The sequence below is a fragment of the Mauremys mutica genome, chromosome 1 (genome assembly GCF_020497125.1).
Source record: "Mauremys mutica isolate MM-2020 ecotype Southern chromosome 1, ASM2049712v1, whole genome shotgun sequence".
Classification (NCBI taxonomy): Eukaryota; Metazoa; Chordata; order Testudines; family Geoemydidae; genus Mauremys; species Mauremys mutica.
In genome coordinates this window covers 326,323,574-326,343,751 of record NC_059072.1, presented here as the reverse complement: position 1 = coordinate 326,343,751, position 20,178 = coordinate 326,323,574, and the positions used below count along the sequence as shown (strand labels likewise).

General features: G+C 37.3%; 1 protein-coding gene across 3 annotated transcripts in view; it reads left to right on the top strand.

Annotated features, from left to right (window-relative positions):
- Positions 1–20,178, top strand: part of ZC3H12C (zinc finger CCCH-type containing 12C) — a 69,660-nt gene that overhangs the window by 19,257 nt on the left and 30,225 nt on the right. For all 3 annotated transcript variants that reach the window (XM_045018221.1, XM_045018211.1, XM_045018230.1), the window contains one exon: positions 9,580–10,343. In XM_045018221.1, the coding sequence (XP_044874156.1) occupies positions 9,652–10,343 (692 nt within the window). In that variant the 5' untranslated portion in view covers positions 9,580–9,651. The remainder of the gene's footprint in view (positions 1–9,579; positions 10,344–20,178) is intronic.

Here is a 20,178-nt window from a genome sequence, read left to right as displayed (position 1 = left end):
TTCAAAATAGTAATGATAGTAGCTGTTCTTGTGGGTGTTTAATGGACAGTGTAAAAAGATTGTATTTTATTGGATTTTTGATTTGTAGTTATCTAAATTCATCTGCTGCTATCTCCAGAAGGTTTAGGTGCAGAAATGCGTGCAGCATTGGATTTTGCACTTGATAATATTTGCTTTATATTGGTAAATCTGGACATCTGATAAACTTTTGTCTTACAGCATGATGATGGGTGGATTCATTTGTTTTCCTGAAACATTTTAAAATTCAAAGACAATTTGGAAAATGCCTGAAATTAACAATCCAAATAATAAACTATTTTGTATTCTGGGTGCCCTTTAAACCACAGCAAATGGTCTCAAATTGTCTATTCTCACAGGCTGAGGAAATCTAACAGATGCTTCAGCTTGATTTTCAGTATTGCGTATCTGCTTATTGAATGGAACTGAAAGTCATGTAATATACTTGTGCCTCAGCCTTGTTTCATCTGAATTGAGCTTTCCTATGTAAAGTTACTAAAAACAAGGGTCATGATTTGAAAGTCCGAGATTTGGTCTGCTTTCTTACCAAACATCAAAACTAGACATTGGGCTGTTTGTAGGATCCAATTATTTGGGAGGGGAGAAGGGGACAAGTGGGTATTCTGGGGCCCATGCCCCCTGGATGTAGCTTTAAAACAAAACAAACAGACAAAAAAAAAAACAGGTGACCCAGGTGCTAGTTAGACCCAGAGAAAATATTGGATTTTAGGAGTTTTAAAAAAAAGTATAATTGGGCTGCAGTATCAGTATTTACGGTGATTTATAATTTATATAAAGGATGAAGACTTTCCAATCTTCTACTGTTCCATTGCGTAACATTGGATAGTTTTGTACATATTTTGGCCTTTCTGACAATAACTTGAGGCCCATTGAAGTTCGGGGGGGAGGAGGGGAGTGAATGTCCCCTTTGCCTCCCTGGTAGCACATGACCATTGTCATGTTGCTAAAGGTAGTAAATTGCAGGTCTTTTATTAATCAAAAATTGTTTTGGACATTTTCTTTTAACTTAGACACATACTGTCTCCACAAGAAAGAAAAATTTTAAACCTGCTTACCTAGTGACTTAACTTTCAAAATATTTATTTAGATTATCTATACAAACTGCAGGAAACCAGGGAGATTTCTTTTTCAGGTGTAAATCTGTAATATAAGTTTTTCTTCTTACAAAATTATGAACATTGATGACTGCAACAAGTAAATTTATTGTTGAAGTGATGCTAGCACAGCTCCTCTTTCCTTTATATAAGTTTATTAATGTTCTAATGCCATTAGTAAGAAAAATCCCATATTTTATGCTTTAAAATTGATATTTTTGCAGTTTAATAATTTATCAAAACATTTTCCATTGAAACTGAAATACTCTAAACATTGTATTTGGTTTTAGTTGTGCATAAGCACAAGTTCATCAGGCTTATTGGTACATAAATAAAAGTAAAGTTTCAGAAAATTTAGAGAGTGCTTTTGAATGTATTTATGTGTAATATTGGCTCCTTAACAGACCTCCTGTTGCACTACATTGATAAGGATTTATTTTATTAACAGGAAAAAGAAAATACACACAATCACTGCTGTGATATTTCTATATTTTTAATTTTCCCAGCAAAAGCTACAAGGTTTTTGTAATAGACTTGGCTATATCCTTTAGGTTTTGTTTTTTATAGAAACTTTTACTACTTAAAAATAATTACTTTCTTTGTTGCATGTATTAGAAACAATGAGGAAAAGCTGAAGTCTGCCCAAGCCAGGTGTTTCTTGCTGGCAGCCTGCTCCCTAATGACTCTGGCGCTCATACAGCAGCTGCCTGCTAGTCTCCTTTGTATGGCCTATTGTTGCTGCACACCCCTCGTTAATACACATGCTGCCTGGGGCAGACCCTGAGAATGACATCAACTTGCTTATCTTAGAAACCTACAAACCTGATGCAGGGTTGGGAGGTTGCCTTGCATCTGCCTGGCCAACTAATTGTGAATTCTCTAGCCTATGATTGGCTGTTGTTCCACTCAGTAATAGGTTAAGCAAAGACATTGCCATTCCATCTGTTCAACCATTCATTGTTCTGCTTGCTTGCCTGGAAGTCTGCAGCTGAAATCGTGTTAAGGAGTTGCTTCTGGAACTGCTACAAGAAACCAATGTCTCTGTGTTTTCCAGCTAACGTAAGTATTTGGACTACTCTCTGCAGGGATTGAAAAGTTTCACCATTCTAACACTTCAGTACATCTTACTGTGTTCTGAACAAAATAAATAGCCATACACATCACAAAATCTCCAAATTTTGGGGACGTCTTAAAAAAAAAAAAGAGAGAGAATTTACATCTGAAAAATAATTGCATGAAAGAGTGATCTTTAACGTGATACATTCTGGAAGGAACTTGTAGGGGCATCAATAATGTATTGCTGGGGGATGGAAATGACAGACAGAACTCTTCAGGGGAACTAGATTTTCTGCACCTTTTGAATGACTTCAACTTAAATTTCAGTGTTTTATCCTTTGTAAATATGCTATAGTTGATACAGTTTTTTCCTTTGGAAAAAACTATTTTATCGATTTGCCCATTTTACTAAATTATGGTGAAATTTGAAAAGTTAGCTAAGATTAGGAGGAACATCACTTGGGGACAATGTCTGAACTTAAAGTGATGGATTTAGGGCAGGATATAACATTAGTTCGTTGGGGCTACTCTCAGGTGGTAACATGATCTAGTCAAAGCCTCTGTGATTTCAAAGTCATTCTTACGTTTATAAAATTAGCCAACACATTATTGTGCAGTTTTTAATCTATTTTGTTTTATATTTTGGGTTCAGATATTAGGTTGAAGAACACATACAATGTACACTCTATGAACCAGTGTTCCAAGGATCCTCTAAAGAAAAAACACTACAAAGACCTTCATATACCAGTTGGGAGGGAAAGAGGGCACATAAAAGGGTTAAAAAGAGGTTTGCATTTCTACCACATGCCCTATTGTGTGAACATATGCATAAGTCTATTGAAAGTTTTCAGAAGATGGGCAGGCCACCAGTTGCTGGTCTCCTGCAGTTCCAGTAGACATCTGTTGCCCCAGAGCATTAACCAATCTGTTCAATGGGACATCCTTCCTTTGTTAGATAGAGTGATGCAGACAACAGTACTCCCTTGAAATACAATGGTAATTAAACATACAGAAACTACTGCAGGAGGTATTTATTACATATTCATTATTTTATTTGCATTGTTGCAATATCTTTGCCTTTTGGGAAGCTAGGACATTTGTTTCTATATTGGTAGTCTGAAATTCTCTATGACAAACTATATATATAATTTTTTTTTTAAACAAGCTGTGGTCTAAATATTTACTGCTTGCTCTTTAGAAGATTTAGGAATAATTTAAGTATCCTTGTGTAAAAAAACAAACTCTTTCACTGTTGTAGGATTTGTCTTTAAAAACATGGAAGCTCTTTTAAGAACACATTCAATTGCTATTATAAAAATTTTGTTATAACACTCTGTTTCACTTATTGCTTTTTGCACCATGTAAAGTTTGCATTAAACTATTATGAATTTCAGCAGTAACTGGACAGCTTTCGTAATATTAAAAGTTTAGATCTGTTTCCACCTGACCTCTTGAACAGTAGAAATGTCTAGTTCAAAATAAATTAATGCTGGTAGTTAGTGGAAAATAGTTTTGCTACTGAATTTGAAGAACAGTAGAAGGAAAAAGGATGCAATTCTGCAACGTAATGGCATTGTATTCTTCCACAGTGTTAAATGTAAACTCCTTACTTAACAAGTGTGTTTGATGATAAATGGGCACAGTATTTGATGATGATAGTAATCCTATAATAATGGAGCCTGTTTAAATATGAAGCCACATTTGGTTTCATAGCTTTGAAGGGGGAGGGTTATGATTTGCAGGCATTTTGGTGTAAAGAATATAAGTACGTATGCATTCGTAAGTTAGGAACCCTTCCTTTTCTGTGTAATGATTGGATTGCTGTTTATCACACAGAATAGCCAATGGAAATTTATCTATTTTATATTTAATAATTTTTATAAATTCAAAAATTATTGCTTAGTAGTTGTATTGAAATCATAAGAACTAAGTACAATCATTTAGTTATTGGGTTTATTTCTTTGGCCACTCATTTGTGTTGATACTTTTTTATTATTATATCTATATATAAAATACAAATAAAGTATATCAACACACACATACACACACTCAAAATAGTTCATAGCAAGTATTTTCATCTAGATTACATGGTATCTATAAAGTTATACTGAGAACATGGTTTATAAGAAAAGAGTTTTATTGAAAATAAAGGACACAGAGAGAGCTTTTACATTTTTATGTTACTCCTTGAACAAATTCATTCTCTTTATTTCTTCTGGACTTCATTATGCTGTCAACAGGTGCATTAACATTTGGCTGAAAGAAGCAAAAATAATTTAGGTTAGTTTGCTCAGGTAGAGTGACTGCCATTTCTCTCTTCACTATCTAATAAACTCTGTTAGGATTTAATTATATCATCTAATTTTCATCATTATAATCAATGAATATTGTATAGGACATTGTGTTGGGAGCTCCCAAGCCTAACATTCTAAGGAGGTGCTGCAGCAGATTATTTGCTGCCTATCACAGATGCTGTAGAATTTGTCTGAACATACATAGAACTTGCATGCAGGTCTGACAGCAGGAATAGTATGCTGCTTATGCAACACTTAAAGGTAGTATTTCAGAATCCTTATGCTTTGTGGTTGTAGTGGATTTTTATATTAAAACACTAGTCAAAATAATAATAGTATGCTTAAGTCAATTAAATACTATTTGTGTGGGCTTTGAAAGCTGCAACTGCTGTAGTATCTCTTTGCAGAAGAGAAGGTTACTCACCCAGTGCTGTAACTGAGGTTCTTTGAGATATGTGTCATTCTGAAAGAATATTATGTTTATAGTTACAATAAAACTTTAATGAGAAACAATTAGAATATGACATCAGGAAATAACAATACATTAGTCTTAACTAATTTAAAGGTATGTCAAGATAGGTTTATCCTATTCTGATAGTGTCCAAAAGAAAAGTACTACTTTTAGTTCAGTGCTAAAATGGCATTTCACAGTACATGGATTTGGGCAGTGACCCATTATCTTGGTGTATTCTCTTAGGGCAATACATGAGCTGACCTAACTTTTCAGTCCAGCTTAAAAATGTTGCCCATTAAATATACTTCCTCCAGGCGGAGCAGATTGTGAGGTTTATGGAACAATGATGTCGGAGCGTCCAGATTGGTTTGGCAGCTGCATTGTTCTCAGAGGGTAAACCAGACGCACTTAAGTCCCAGTCTTTTTCATAGGCTTTTGTTCATACCAAATTATTCTTTCACTGTGCTAGCATTCATGATGGCATGTTAAAGGAGTGCATCCTAGCAACTAAAGGCTAGTTGCTAGGCAGCCTAGCTTCCAATAGGTTTTTCTTGTTTAAGATACTTTTTGGTGGCAGTTCTATGAAGGCCACAGTGTGGGTTTTTAACTGTATCCTTTTATTGAGATACTGTTGTGATTTGTTACTGGCACTAGGCTATCCAGTGTATTACAGTAGTTAATAAATCACCAAGTGTAAAGGTTCACTTCCTAAATTCCCTTTGTATTTAATCTGCAGTACTGCTTGAACTCATAAAGATCCCTATAAAGAAAACGAACATTGACTGATATACTGCAAGAGACAGCATCACAATCACTCTGCCTTTTAACTAAATCAGGTCTATACAGAAAAATGTATTCTACTTTTAACTTCTATCAGTCTAAACTAGATTAAAAAATGCTCTTTGCTTTCCAACCAAAAATGGTAAGTTATCAAGTAGGACAATCTAGTTAATACAGCTATTTACTGAAAATCTGTACTGCTGTGGAGATGTCCTAACAATGCTTTTAAAAACTTTTTTATTAAATCATGGTTGGCATTTTCACTTCTCTCACATTTGTCTCAAGAGAAGTCTTCATGAGTTGTCATATGTATATTCTGTATACTTTATTTTTTCCCCAGCAAATGAAATAAAACTCCGCAAATGACTCAGTACTCTTAAATATATACGATTTATTTATTGGGTTGGGAGGTTATTTATTCAAAAAGAGGAAAGTTTGTATCTTGGGTAAATTTAAACTATGGATAATTGTTAATAGAATGGAGACAATGGAGTTGTGTTTAATACAATGAAATCACACTGAGAAAAATCAATCTGGTTTGTGGCCACGCTATATATGACATTCACGCACTACCTTCTGTGTATGTATCTTGCTTAATTTTTATCCTGCATGAACTAGAAGAGCTGTTGTTTTTCTGTTTCATCCTTATCTAATTCATGTTACTGTTTTAATGTTAGTCCTGCAATATGAGCAATTTAGCCCACTTTTAACAATGAGAGAGAAGCAGACACTTTACTTTTTCATAACAGAAACAGTTCTGCTTTATGCCAGAATTCTCTTTCAAGAGAACAAAAAGTACAGGAAGTAATACGTTCCTTTAAATAGATTATGGAGATAACTTTTATGAGGAAATAGATATTTGAAAAATTGTTAATCTACAATAATGTGAACTCCTCCAGTAAACTTGGGTGGGTGGGGCTTTTATGAGGCACAGAAAACCACAATCCACTTTATTCCATATCTCCTATATACTTTCCATCTCTGCATTTAGGCCCTGATCCAGAAAAGTACTTATGCACATGCCTAAGCTTAAGCATGTAACTAGCCACATTATTGAAATTAATATTTAAGTGCTTTGCTGGATTGCTCTCATTTACTTCAGTAGACTTTGAATCGGCCCATAGTTCTAAGTCTTGCTTTGTTTTAGTCAGAAGTGCTACTTTCAGAATATTCAAAGTGTTTCTTGATTTGCCTGGACTTTATAAAGGAATTTAGGAATGTGTAGTGATGTTTACCTGACTGAATGAAAACTCTGTTTCAGGATTCATTGGATTATGTTTATTCTATCATTAACCCATTTTCTGTAAGGTGGCTTCCTAAGCATATTTCCCTAATTAGTGAAATATAAAGGGGAACAAAGGGGACCCAAGGAACTATAGACTAGTCAGCCTAATTTTGATATCTGTAAAGTTACAAATTATTAAACAATCAATTTATAAGCACCTAGAGGATATTAAGTTTATAAGTAATAGCCAATATGGATTTGTCAAGAACAAATCATGCCAAACCAACCTAATTTCCTTGTTTGACAGGGTTACTGGCCAAGCGCATAGAAAGCAAGCTATAAACAACATATATCTTTATTTCTAGTAAGCCTTTTAACACAGTTCCACATGACAGTCTTATAAGCAAACTAGGGAAAGTGGTCTAGATGAAATTATGATAGGGCAAATACAATACTGGTTGTTAGACTGTATTTAAAGAGTAATTATAAATTGTTTGCTGTCAAACTGGGGCAGAGGCAGAGAGGGGAAGAATATATCTAGTGGGATTCCACAGAGGTCTATTCTGGGTCTGATGCAATTCATTATTTTCATTAATGAATTGGTGGAGTGGAGAGTATAATTATAAAATCTGCAGATGACACCAAGATGGGACTGTGGCTAGCATGTTGGAGAACAGGGTTAGAATTCAAAATGACCTTGACAAATTGGAGAATTTGTCTGAAATCAGCATGTTGAAATTCAGTAAAGACAAATGCAAAGTACTACACTTAGGAAGGAAAAATCAAATGCACAACTATAAAATGGGGTATAACTCAATACTGTAATACTTCAGAAGAGGATCTGGGGGTTATAGTGGATCACAAATTGAATATGAGCCAATAGTGTGAAGCAGTTGCGAAAAAAGGAAATGTCATTCTGGTGTGTATTAACAGGAGTGCTGTACGTAAGACACCGGTGGTATTATCCCACTCTACTCGGCATGGTGAGGTCTCAGCTGGAGTTCTATGTCCAGTTCTGGGCACCACAGTTGAAGAAAGATGTGGATACATTGCAGTGAGTCCAGAGGAGAGCAACAAAAATTATAAAAGGCTTAAAACACAACATATGAGGAGAAGTTTAAAAAAAACTGGGTATGTTTAGTCTTGAGAAAAGAACGAGGGGACCTGATAAGTCATCAAAGATGTTAAGGGGTGTTATAAAGAGGATGGTGGTCAGTTGTTTCCCATGTCCATGGAAGGTAGGACAAGTAGGAACAGGCTTAAGCTTCAGCAAAGGAGATTTGTTTGATATTAAGGAAACCTTTCTAACTATAAGGGAAGTTAAATTCTGGACTAGGCTTACAAGGGAGATGGTGGAATCCCTGCCCTTGGAGGCTTTTAAGAACGGGTTAGACAAACACCTGTCAAGGATGGTGTAGATGTACTTGGTCCTGCCCTGGTGAAGGAAGCTAGACTAGATGACCTCCTGAGGTCCCTTCCGACCCTACCTTTATATGATTCTGTGATAATATAGTAATATTCTAGTTCCTTTGTATTAAACGGAAGGTCTAAGCCACTTAGCATAAAAACTTTTCCATAGCAGTACTCATATGTTTTATAGCTGCATTTCTTATTTATTACACTGTTTAATAATAATATCTTTGGGCTGGTCCACACTAAGAAGCGGGGTCGAACTAGGGTACGCAAATTCAGCTATGTGAATAGCGTAGCTGAATTCGAAGTACCCTAGTTCGAACTACTCACCCGTCCAGATGCCGCGGAATCGAAGTCCGCGGCTCCAAGGTCGACTCCGCCACCGCCATTTGCAGTGGTGCAGTACCGAAGTCGACCGCGGCGCTTCCGGAGTTCGAACTATCGCGTCCAGATTAAACGCGATAGTTCGAACTTCGAGAAGTCGAACTCACCGGGTCGACCCGGCTGGTAAGTGTAGACTAGCCCTTTGAGACTACATCCACACTGGAAAACAAAAAAACCCACAACAGCAAATCTCAGAGCCAGGTCAACTGCCTTGGGCTCACAATATGAGCCTAAAAATAGCAGTGTAGTTATTCCTGCGTAGGCTGGATCCTGGGCTCTGAGACCCATCCCTCTTGCCTGAGCAGAAATATTTACACTGCTATTTTTAGTACATAGGGCTGGTGTAAGTCAGCTGACCAAGGGTCTGAGACATGGCCACGTTTTGGGGTGGGTTGGTTGGTTGGTTTCTTTTGCAGTGTAGGTATACCCAGTGACAGAATATCACAGTTACTTTAACTCTGAACAAAAGACTCCTGTCCAGACACTACTTTATTTTCAAACAACTTTTAAGGAAAACCAGTTTATATAAAAACTATTTTTTGAATGTATTCATCAGTTTAGATGTAAATACTTTTTGAAAACTGTTTAATAATAATAATACTCTGTTCATCAATCAAACAGGATTGGAAAGTTCTCTCTGTTTGAAGAAGTGTATGAAACTTGCTGCACGTAAACACTAGTTTGTTTACAAATGCAACCAAACTTTAAGTGAAGAGGGAATTTCCTCGAATGTGAAGGTATTTTTAAGTTGGCAAAGAAGCAGAGTCCCAAAGGAAACAACAAGAAACCCCAAAACAAAATAAGAGCTAACTAGTTACAACACTTTTATTTCTTCTGTAGGAATACGGGACACTTTATATTCAGGAATACAGGAAAAACAGCAAAGTGGAATCGAATACATGCAGCAGCTTCATGGGCTTGAAGGATCATCTGGGGCATGACCTAGGCCATCTTTATGTGGAGCGCACTGACACACAAATAAATGCAGTTGGATCTTGGTCAATGGTGGAGAAACCAACAATGGATAAAGTTAACTCTAGGAAGGAAGATGCAGATAAGGAGGCATCTGAGGAGACTGGAAGTTCCAGTTGTGATTCAGAAGAGAGCACAAATTCTGATAACGAGTCAGAGAGACTGAATAACATTACAGCAGAATCACATCATCTACCTAAGATTCACCGACAACTGTGCAGGTCTCCCTGCTTACAGCCTCATGTACTAAAACGGAACGAAATCTTACAAGACCTTAAGATAGAGGAGGCACAGATAGGATCTAAGGAAGTAAAGAAGCCCCCTGATGTGGTGAAGGAATATCAAACCAAACTGGAGTTTGCACTTAAGTTAGGTTACTCTGAAGAACAGGTTCAACTTGTGCTAAATAAGCTTGGCACTGATGCTTTAATCAACGATATTTTGGGAGAACTTGTCAAACTTGGAAATAAAACTGAGACTGACCAGCCTGTAAATAATGTTAACACTAACATAATGCGTGAAGCATCTTCCATAGAGTCTCAGAGGTCTGAGTCTCCACTTCAGGAGGATGTGACTGAAGATGGAGATAACCTGAGGCCAATAGTTATTGATGGCAGCAATGTGGCAATGAGGTATGTGGCAATGAGGCATTGATTTACTGATACATTACATTACCTTACCTATTATATGGAAATTGCATTCTCTTGCCCAGTTAGAGCACTGATGTGCTGTATGATTACACATCTATAACAGTACATTGGTTCTCATTTGTATAATCACAGTATGCTTATTTTTCATGAATGTAGTATGCAAACCACTGTATTCAAAGGGCCATTAGCCAGTCAGAGTGCATTATCAGTAATTGGAACTATACATTAATTATGCAGATTTCTCTACTTTGGCTATTATTAAATTCTCTCCACTTTGATCAATATTAATTATAGATCTGAAAAAGTGAACAATGAGGGGGCATGTTTGATAAAAGACATGAAATTACTATAATCTCTCTTGAAATCAGAGAAACCTATGAGGAATTTAAGAGGGATCTAACAAAGCTAAGTTTATGGGCAGCAACATAATACAAGAACAAGGAAACATCCAGTGAAAGACAGTAAATTCAAACCTGATCAAAGAGAATTCTTTACTCAATGCCACTAGGTATCACTGAAGCCAACTGTTTAGCAGGCACCATTTCTATGAATAGTTGCACCATCCAAAGTTATCTATGATAAGGTAAAATAGCTGGGGTATAACCCCTCATGCTTCAAGTCATAAATCAAACACTAATGGATTGTCTTAGTAAAAAAATTATCCTATTCGGTAGGTTTATTCCACAATGAGGCATCTTTCCTCTGAAATAGCTGGTACTGGCCACTGTCAGAGATAGGATACTGGACTAGATGTTACAGCAATTCCTGAGACTGCAGTCTTCAGAATTTCAATGACATGCCCACAGAAGAATATGTCTGCACACCTCACACATCCATCTTCACCTGTAACTGTAGATAAGGAAATACTCTTGGGACTTGTCTCTATTATCTGCTGGATCGATGGGCAGCGATCGATCCAGCGGGGGTCGATTTATCACGTCTAGTCTAGATGCGATAAATCGACCACCAAGCGCTCTCTCGTCGACTCCGGCACTCCACCAGGGTGAGAGGCGCAAGCGGAGTCTATGGGAGAGTGTCAGCAGTCGACTTACTGCAGTGAAGATACCACAGTAGGTAGATCTAAGTACGTCAGCTTCAGCTACATTATTCATGTAGCTGAAGTTGCGTGACTTAGATCGACTCCCCCCAAGTGTAGGCCAGGCCATAATTGTGCGTAGGATGGAGCTGGCCTTCTTTACTGGTCAAGGAGGAGTGGAGGAGGGAAGGATTGAAGATACTGGGATGAGAAATGTCAGAAATCGAGGTGGCCATACTTTATGTGGGCGTATGGATAAGGAATTGTTTGGTAGCTAATTGGAGCACAGGGATTTATACTAGCCAATCCTACTGTAGTATTTAGAAGGAAAAGCCATTTCAGCATAGTAATAATTTGTAGATACTTCTTGTTATCTTAGTAGTAAAACTTGGTATAAGAAACTTCATGGCTTGGGGCATCTGAATTTATTTAGTTCATTATCGTAATTACGTGGTAAACAGAGTATTGTCAAATGTAATTTAAGTATAGATAACTCTAGCAACTGGATAATTTTAGTTGATTTAAGTAAAAGCAATTAACCCGTAAATGCAGGTTGCTACCTTTTTTCCAAACTCTGAATGCTAGTATTTCCTATCCGCTCACCTTTTAATTTCTTTGGCCAAGTTGCACATCTGTTTAGTTTTCTCTTAATTCTTTCCATGTGATATGCTGTGTCTTGTTTTTTAGCTGTCTCTTACTATAAAAGAGCCTGATTGTAAATACTGAATATGTTCAAGTTAACATAACAAGTAGACAGTATCCTAATACTCTAACTAAAAGTGATCCAGAGACTTCTGAAATACATCCACATTTTGATTAAAACTTAATTTTACATGGTTACAGAACTGTTTTTATAAAATGTTTAGAAGTGTCCTTTTTAGCAAAAACAGAGATACAGGTTTGGAAGACTGCCATTATAGTTTTGCTCATTGTTGGTTTATTCCTTCTTAGTTTCTTAACTGTTAAAGCCAAATCCTCCACTGCTCTGTGACAGCTTTGTGCTAATCTGTTGATACACAGATGCCATAAAGATGGTTGAACCAATGTTAAGGATTACCTCTGTGTACAGGAATTCTCAGATGGGGCTTGACTGGGGGGAAAAGGGGTCATTGGTTAAGGGATCCCTGTGCCTTGAGTATCCCTAGCAGCAATTTCTGGAACCCAAGTGGCCCCTAGGTGCCAGGAGCAGCATCTCTAATCTGGACCTGATTACTGACCCAGCACTAAAGCAGTTTGAGGGAAGCAATACTGGCACACTTGTTATAAGCCTCACTTCCCTACACGTTACACCAGAAACCCCTTGGAAGCAACTGAGAACTTGGCCATCCATTTTTAATAGACACTCAACTCTATATAAATTCAGACATGTAGACTTTCCTATGTTCAGTTGTTGCCTTAACCACCTCTGTGAAATGAGTCAAATTTGAATGTGTGCTGTGCTACATAGAACCCAATTTGATTAAAACAAGTATTTTTCTGCAGCAAGATGCTGCACCAAAAAGTCAGAAGCTTGCAGTATCTTTTGTGGATTTTCATGGCATGTAAAAGACACTCATGATAATTATAGGCTAGATTCTGGTTTTTACAACCAGAAGTATGTTGAACAAGGTGCAGAGAGGCTGGGCTGTTTTATAGTGTAGAATTTTGGATGACTTTGCCACAATTTCTCTATCTAGATCAGTGGCCCCTAAACTGTGGGGCATCACCCCTTGGGGGGACAGGGAGAGAGTGCCACCCAGCCCCGTTCTGTCTGCTACCTGGCCCCTCTCCCAGCCCCTGGCTCCAGCCATAGCTCTGCTCCAGCCCTTGCTCCGACCCCAGGCCAGCTCTGCCCTCATTTCCCTCTCTGCCCCTATCCCCAGTTCTGCCACCAGCTTTGCCTTCAGCCCAAGATCCTCTGCTGAGCTACCTGTGCAGTAATGGAGTGGGGGTGTAGACAGATTCCATTACTGGTAAGGGGGGCACAATCAGAGACGTTTGAGCACCACTGATCTAGATATTTCAGTGATGTGATGTGTATGAATGAGTGGTGAGTACCTGCATATGCTTAATCGGCTGTTCAACTATCATTGCAGTGCATGCTTTCCCCACTCCTCATTACACCTAGTTGATTGATGTTAAGGAGCCATGATACTACTTGCCTATTTTTGAATAGCTAGCGGGAGACAATGACTGTATTCCTGAAAAATATTGTGCATAATTCCTGACTGGGAATGAAAGATCTGGGGAGGCATCCTCTTTCCCATCTTGTATAACCTACCGCACGCACATACGCTTCTCCAGGAATGGTCTGATCTGTAGTTTTATTTCTGTACTCTTGTGTCCACAGGCAAGAAGAGATAATCACGTGATATGATAGCATTTAGCTACTACAATGGTGGAATAGAATAGAACCTAAATGGAAAGTGCTAATTTATCTGAGAGATCTAATAGGCGTATTAGGGAAAATACACTGTGGGTAGGTTCTGGACTAACAAATCACCAGAGACATGGATAGTTTAAATAATGTTGATGCCTTCAATCCATCTAACTGATATTTTGACATGGCTTCTCTGGTAGTTTGTCCTCTAAACTGAAAACAGTGGATGAGTTGGTCCTCTTATATTACAGGTCCTCTTGTATTATCTTCAGATATTGGCTGAAGTAGTGAATTGGTTTGTTAAAACTTTTTCTTTGGTACCCGGCAGAGAGGCTGCTGCCTGCTGAATTGGTGGTTTGTAGTTTAGTTCTACCTAATGAATGCTCATAGAAGATTTACTGGGCCACCTCAGGTTTTTGGGGTTTTTTTTAATTCTCTTAGCTTTCATATTGCCATTGATTTTAGTTAGTTGGTGTAAGAGAGAAGTTAACCATAAGCAGTTACACCTAACACATGGGAAACTGTCATTGGAGTGTTCTTGCAGGTTCGATTTTTCTTTTTGTGTAAATTGTAAAACTTGTAAAAAGCAAGTCCGGCAGCAACCAAGAATGGATATTTTAAATTCTTCTGAGATTGTTGCTGCCCTCTCTGTCTGCTGTACATCTATACAAACTAACTGTAAGTGGCAAAATCCTCAAATGGCAAAAGATATTATAGTAAATAAAAGGCTTCTATGGCACTTGTGGTTCAGTCCTGCTGTATCTAAGCAATGATACACATGGTCCTTTCAAAGTGCTATATAAAACTGATACTGCATACTGTGAGGTGTTATTTACATGTAGATGATTATATTACTATTTTGTATTACACACATCAGTACACTTTGCCCACAGAATAAAACAAACATTTCTCCATTACTGAATAATGCTACCAAAACCTGTGTCAATATTCTCTTACAATATGAATTGCAAATTGGTTGATTGTCACTCTCCCCATTGTGCCTACATCTTTTAATCAATCCCTGTTTTATAGCCTTTAAAAAATTCAAATTGGAGTATCTCTGTAAGAAACGAGTATTCCATACTTCTCACAATATCAAAAAGTCGAAATAATCCTAAATTGCCTTTAAAAAAAAAAAAAGTGAATGGACAGATAATTGAGGCTATTTGACCTATCCCTTGAAAAACAAAATGTGTTAATCTAATGATAGTTGTTTATATTCTAAATATTTATTTCTAAAAATTATACTACTGCAATATTGCCAACTGCAGAAGTTAAAAAATTGAGTCTGGCCCCAACTCACAAGATTTATTTTTTAATTAAACAATTTGGATGTTTTTTCTAACTCTGCTGAATCCCAATATGCATGTGAAAATGAGTGTTGCCAATTTATAATTAGAAATATGATTGACACCCCATATCAATTTTGTGTCTCAGCATACACATTAACTCTGCAGCCTCAGCCCTACATCAACTCCACATACCCAACCACACAACAATTCTGCACCTCCCAGTCCCATATCTGCCCCTTGCCCAATGTGCATATTTGCTCTTTTTGCTGTTCCAGAGGTTCTTCATTCTTTCCTCACAAGCCTCATGGAGAGGCAGCTCTAGGGGGTCCTCTTCTCCACCTTAACAGGACTGTGTTGCAGGATTAGAGGGGAGGAGAGAACGGCTGGCCCATTTTTCATAGAAGTTGGAGGAGGGAGCAGAAATTGGGCTTTTTCTGCTCTCTCTCTTCCCTTTCCTCCATTCAAACACTTCTCTCAGCTCCTAAAGATGCAGGGGAGAGAGCTCTGCCTGTCTTCTGCAGCATAACACCAAGAAATAATGAAGAGTTGTTGTTTGCATAGGACGTGTACACTGCATGTCGTGCTTCTGCAGTGCCAAAAGAAGCAGCACAATTCAAGACAAGTACTTAGCCACAGGTAGTTACTTTTAAAAAATAAGATAATTCATCTACATGTTGCTAGTTCTGCACTTTTGTCCCATTTTATAGTCTGAAATTGCTTAAGTGGATGTTTTTGCTTGTTTCTTTAATAATAGAATTTCAGATTTTACAAAGATGTTTTTCTGTTAAGCAGTTCCACACTTAAAATGCTCATCTGTGCTCAAAAAGATAACTTCAGAGCTTGACTGAAATCTTCCTCTGAGAATAACACAAACTCAGACACAGAATAACCAAATAGCCCATGGTATATTTGCCACCAACATCACTTCTGGGACTTCAGTGAGCTATTAGACACTATATTTTCTTCCTTCAGTTCCCAGCTTTGGCTTTTTAAAATATTCTCAATCACATTACCTCCTCCTGTCGTCTTAAGCAAAATAAGTTAGAGCAACAAAAAGAACCACATTTGACAGATGCTAGACTCTCAAGTAACCATGGCTGAACAGAACAAAAAGTAATGTATAATAGCATAACATTTTCTTTAAGCTTCCATATAACTGGTGACCTGCTATTAACCAAAAAGTTTTGGCTTCACTCATTTGAGCTAGATGTAATTTCCATCTAACAATCCAAGTGCGTATTTCTATCAAACGTCAGCAAAGTTCCTCAAGCTCTGTGGCTTGGCTGTCCTTCCTTGCTGAGTCTGTGCTAAGGTAGTCATGATATTTATCTTTCAATGACAGTTATCCATGAGCCAAATGTGGCAGTTCCTATGTACCCAGCTGTCTTTCACTATCTTGAGGCCACTTCCAGGAATATGTGGTACTATTTTCCCAGCAAGAACTGTTCACATGGATAGGCTCTCACTAATAGCAAGTTACGGGTGCAACTTCTCTTTAAATCCTTTTAGAACTCTCCAAGTTGTAGATGGATGGTTCTTACTTCAAGAGATGTCCCAGTGTGCTCTGTGCTAGTGACAGAACCCTCACAGGAATATAGAGTGAGCTCATGTAAGTGGTTTTTTAAAATATGTCAGTTTGCAACTTTTTTTTTAAAGAGATTCCAAAGGATATTTAAAAATAAAATACAACCTGACATATATTTTAAAATTGTATATGCCTGTTATCACATGCTCCAGTGAGGCTCTATGACAGACATGTGGGTACACCTAGCATAACACATTCTAGGACATCTCTGAAACTTTTCTGGTCCTAAAAAGAATAATGTTCTAAAAGTCTCCTTTACGTGTGGTACTACTGTGGGTCCCCTGGCTATTTGGCATATTCAGCATGTAACCATACATTCATTTAAAAAAAATCTAAGTATTTGTAGGACAGTAGCCTAACATGCTGTTCCTAGAGATATAGAAAAATGCTTATACACACAGAAGGAAGCAAACATGGGAGAGCCAAATCCAGGAATGTTCATGGGGAAAATTTTTCCTTTGCCAAATGGGAAAAGGGCAAAATTAGTAAGTTGTTTTTTGTTTTGTTTTGTTTTGTTCCTCCTCCATGTTTTTAAGAACTGTATTATACCAGAGTGGGGGGGTGTTTGTTTGTTTTTTATGGAGAGGTTCTTGATGCACCAAAACATACACAGCAAACTCCTTTGTTTTAAGTAAAAATGGATTTTTATACTTAGTAAAAATATAAATATGCATCAAAAATTAAAATGTAGCAGCAAGTGACCTGAAGGAAAAAAAATATTTAAAGAGAAACAATTGAATTTAAACTTCCTGTGAACTTACCAAAAACATTTATTTATATGTTACCATATCTTTCTTACAGAAATACCTATTTTCAGATGTCAAACATACAATCTAGTGTGCTAACTGGTTTCAGCTTTACAAACAATAGTGAGATTTGTGTGTGTGTGTAGTTAAGATATTGAAATGGTAGAGCAGTTCTTTTCCACAATGATTATGAAAAATACTATCTGGAAACTAGTATCAGAGGGGAAGCCGTGTTAGTCTAGCTCTGTAAAAAGTGACAAAATGTCCTGTGGCACCTTATAAACTAACAAACGTATTGGAGCTTAAGCTGTTAGTCTATAAGGTGCCACAGGACTCTTTGTCACTTTTTATCTGGAAACTGTTTCTTCCCCTATACAAACTCCACTAAAATATATGAATATGTGGCAAATTCAACACTGTGCATTGTGTGGAAAATGTATGTTCTTTTATCAGTTAGACTGTTAAACTCGTTCTCACAAGTTAGCATTGTGGATAAAAAAAATTAGCAGGATTAAAAAAATCTGATACAGGAAAAGCAAGTTTACCCAGAGTAGTTATAGTAAATAAAGTTTTTGAAGGGATAGAAACCCTCCTGCTTCAGCTGGTAGTAGCTACTGTCAGAAATGGGGTACTGGACTAGAAGGGCACTGGTCTTGTCTTATCTAGCACAGCAATTTCTGTATTGTATATACGATGTATATTTACACAGTGTACAAGGAAAAAAATTAGTGAGTCAATATGGAGAAGGAAAGAGTTTCCAGATAGTATTTTGTTCTCTTTACAGTTTGTGGTTTGATTTAAAAAAAAAATCCATCTCTGAATAAAATGTTTGTGTGCAACAAATTTCAGTTAGCTAAGAACCTTTTTACAATAGAAGTGTTTGCAGGCCATCAACTAGAAGGCCCAGTGCAATTATAAAATGTGTGTGTGTGTGTATATTCTATAACTTCCAAAGTATGGGACCTTCATGGCTACCTGAATATTGCAGCATGGCACCATTGAAGTCGTGCATGCATTGTATATGGTCATCTTTTTAGAAGTATATCACAACTATTTTTGACAATTTGAAGGTTTAGTGTTGTAGTTAAAATATGTAGCCGCTATTTAAATTTTAGCCTGAGGGCTAAGAAAGTAATGTGAAAATGTTCTCATCACGTACTCTCACAAGCTCTTTAACTGTGCTAGCCCATAGGCAACACTTCAGAGAGTTTTTGCTCAGAAAAAAATCACTATCTTATTGCTTTTCTATTTTTTTAAATTAAAACACCACCTACCACTTGAATGAGTATATGCAATTGTAAAAAGACACCGGAGGGATAGATGAATAAGAGAGTCATTCATACCCACAGTGTAAAGGACAAATAGACACTTTTCCTCAAATCCACTAAGTACACTAAATCAAGCTGGTTCAGCAAACAACACCAAAGCAGAACACCGCAGATGGCTCAGACATTTTGTCTTTCAATACTACTCCCAGTCTGCACCTTTGTTTACATTTTTAAAGCTTGCTGCTCATCTTTGAATAGATTTCTAGACTTGAAAAATCATCTTCCCTAACAAAGAAATACAAGCACTACTTTACTTTCCAAATATTGACAAACAGGCAGCAGAAAAATAAAATTTTCCATCTCCTGTCCTCTCACCTACATGAAATACAGCTGAAGGAAGCACACAGCCAAAAGCAGAGGCAAAGCTGCACATGACAGCAGTATTCAAGAGCACTACACATTTTAGTCACACTGATATTTTCCTCACAAATATTGTAGTCAATCATCTTATGAATTCCTGTTGGATAAGTATTACCTATGTAATAATAGTGTTGGCCAAACTCCTGAGGGAGAGCTATGAAAGCTGAAACCTCGAGTGAGTTATGATCTCCTGTGTAGTCAGCAGAGCATCTAAAATTGGTGTACTGTGGCCATCATTCCAGAATTTTATATATAAATTCATAATATCAAACTCTTCTGACCCACAACAGAAATTCTATGGCATGTGTTATTCAGGAAGTCAAAGATAGTCCTAATAGATGGTCTTCTGGCCTTAAAATGTATGGGAGAAATCCTGGCCTCATTGAAATCAATAGTAAAACTCCCATTGCCTTCAATGAGGACAGTATTTCATCCTGTAAATCTGAGAAATGAAGCCATTTCTGATGTGAAACATAAAAGCTCTTTAACACAGCATGACAGTAGTAAACAACTGTTTACTGTAGGAAGTGAAAAATACCTTTACCCATTTGGAAAAAAGGGTCAGCAGTTTGAGGTTGTTACCAGGAATTTGGGCTGGTTGCTGGAACATACAGCACTTTTCAAAAAGAGTTGTGTGTAAGATCTTTAATGACTACACATCAGGATGATGCCTAGCTCTTATATCATGCTTTACAAAAGATGTCAGTATCATTTTTACAGATGTGGAAACCATTTTACAGATGTGGAAACCGAGGCACAGAAACAGGGGAAGTGACTTGCCTAAAGTCACCCAGCAAACCTGGATACTATTCTTGGGTCCTGAAGTCCTGACTCCCAGTCCAGTGTTCTGTGTCCTAGGCCATGAAACCTCATTTGTCTCCCATCCAAGTATGGACTAGGCCCACCCATCCTGAACATGTGAAATCTGACTGCATCTTAGTGGAAGGTGGGATGACTGGACGTACTGTTGGCTTTTTGCTTTGTGTGTGTCTTTAAATCACCTTTATGCATATTAATCTGGTTACTATTTCTGGGGAGTTGTAAAGAACTTTAACAAGCCACATTATTCTCTTTTGGCCAATTAGAATCAAGAATAAGTGTAAGCTACAGT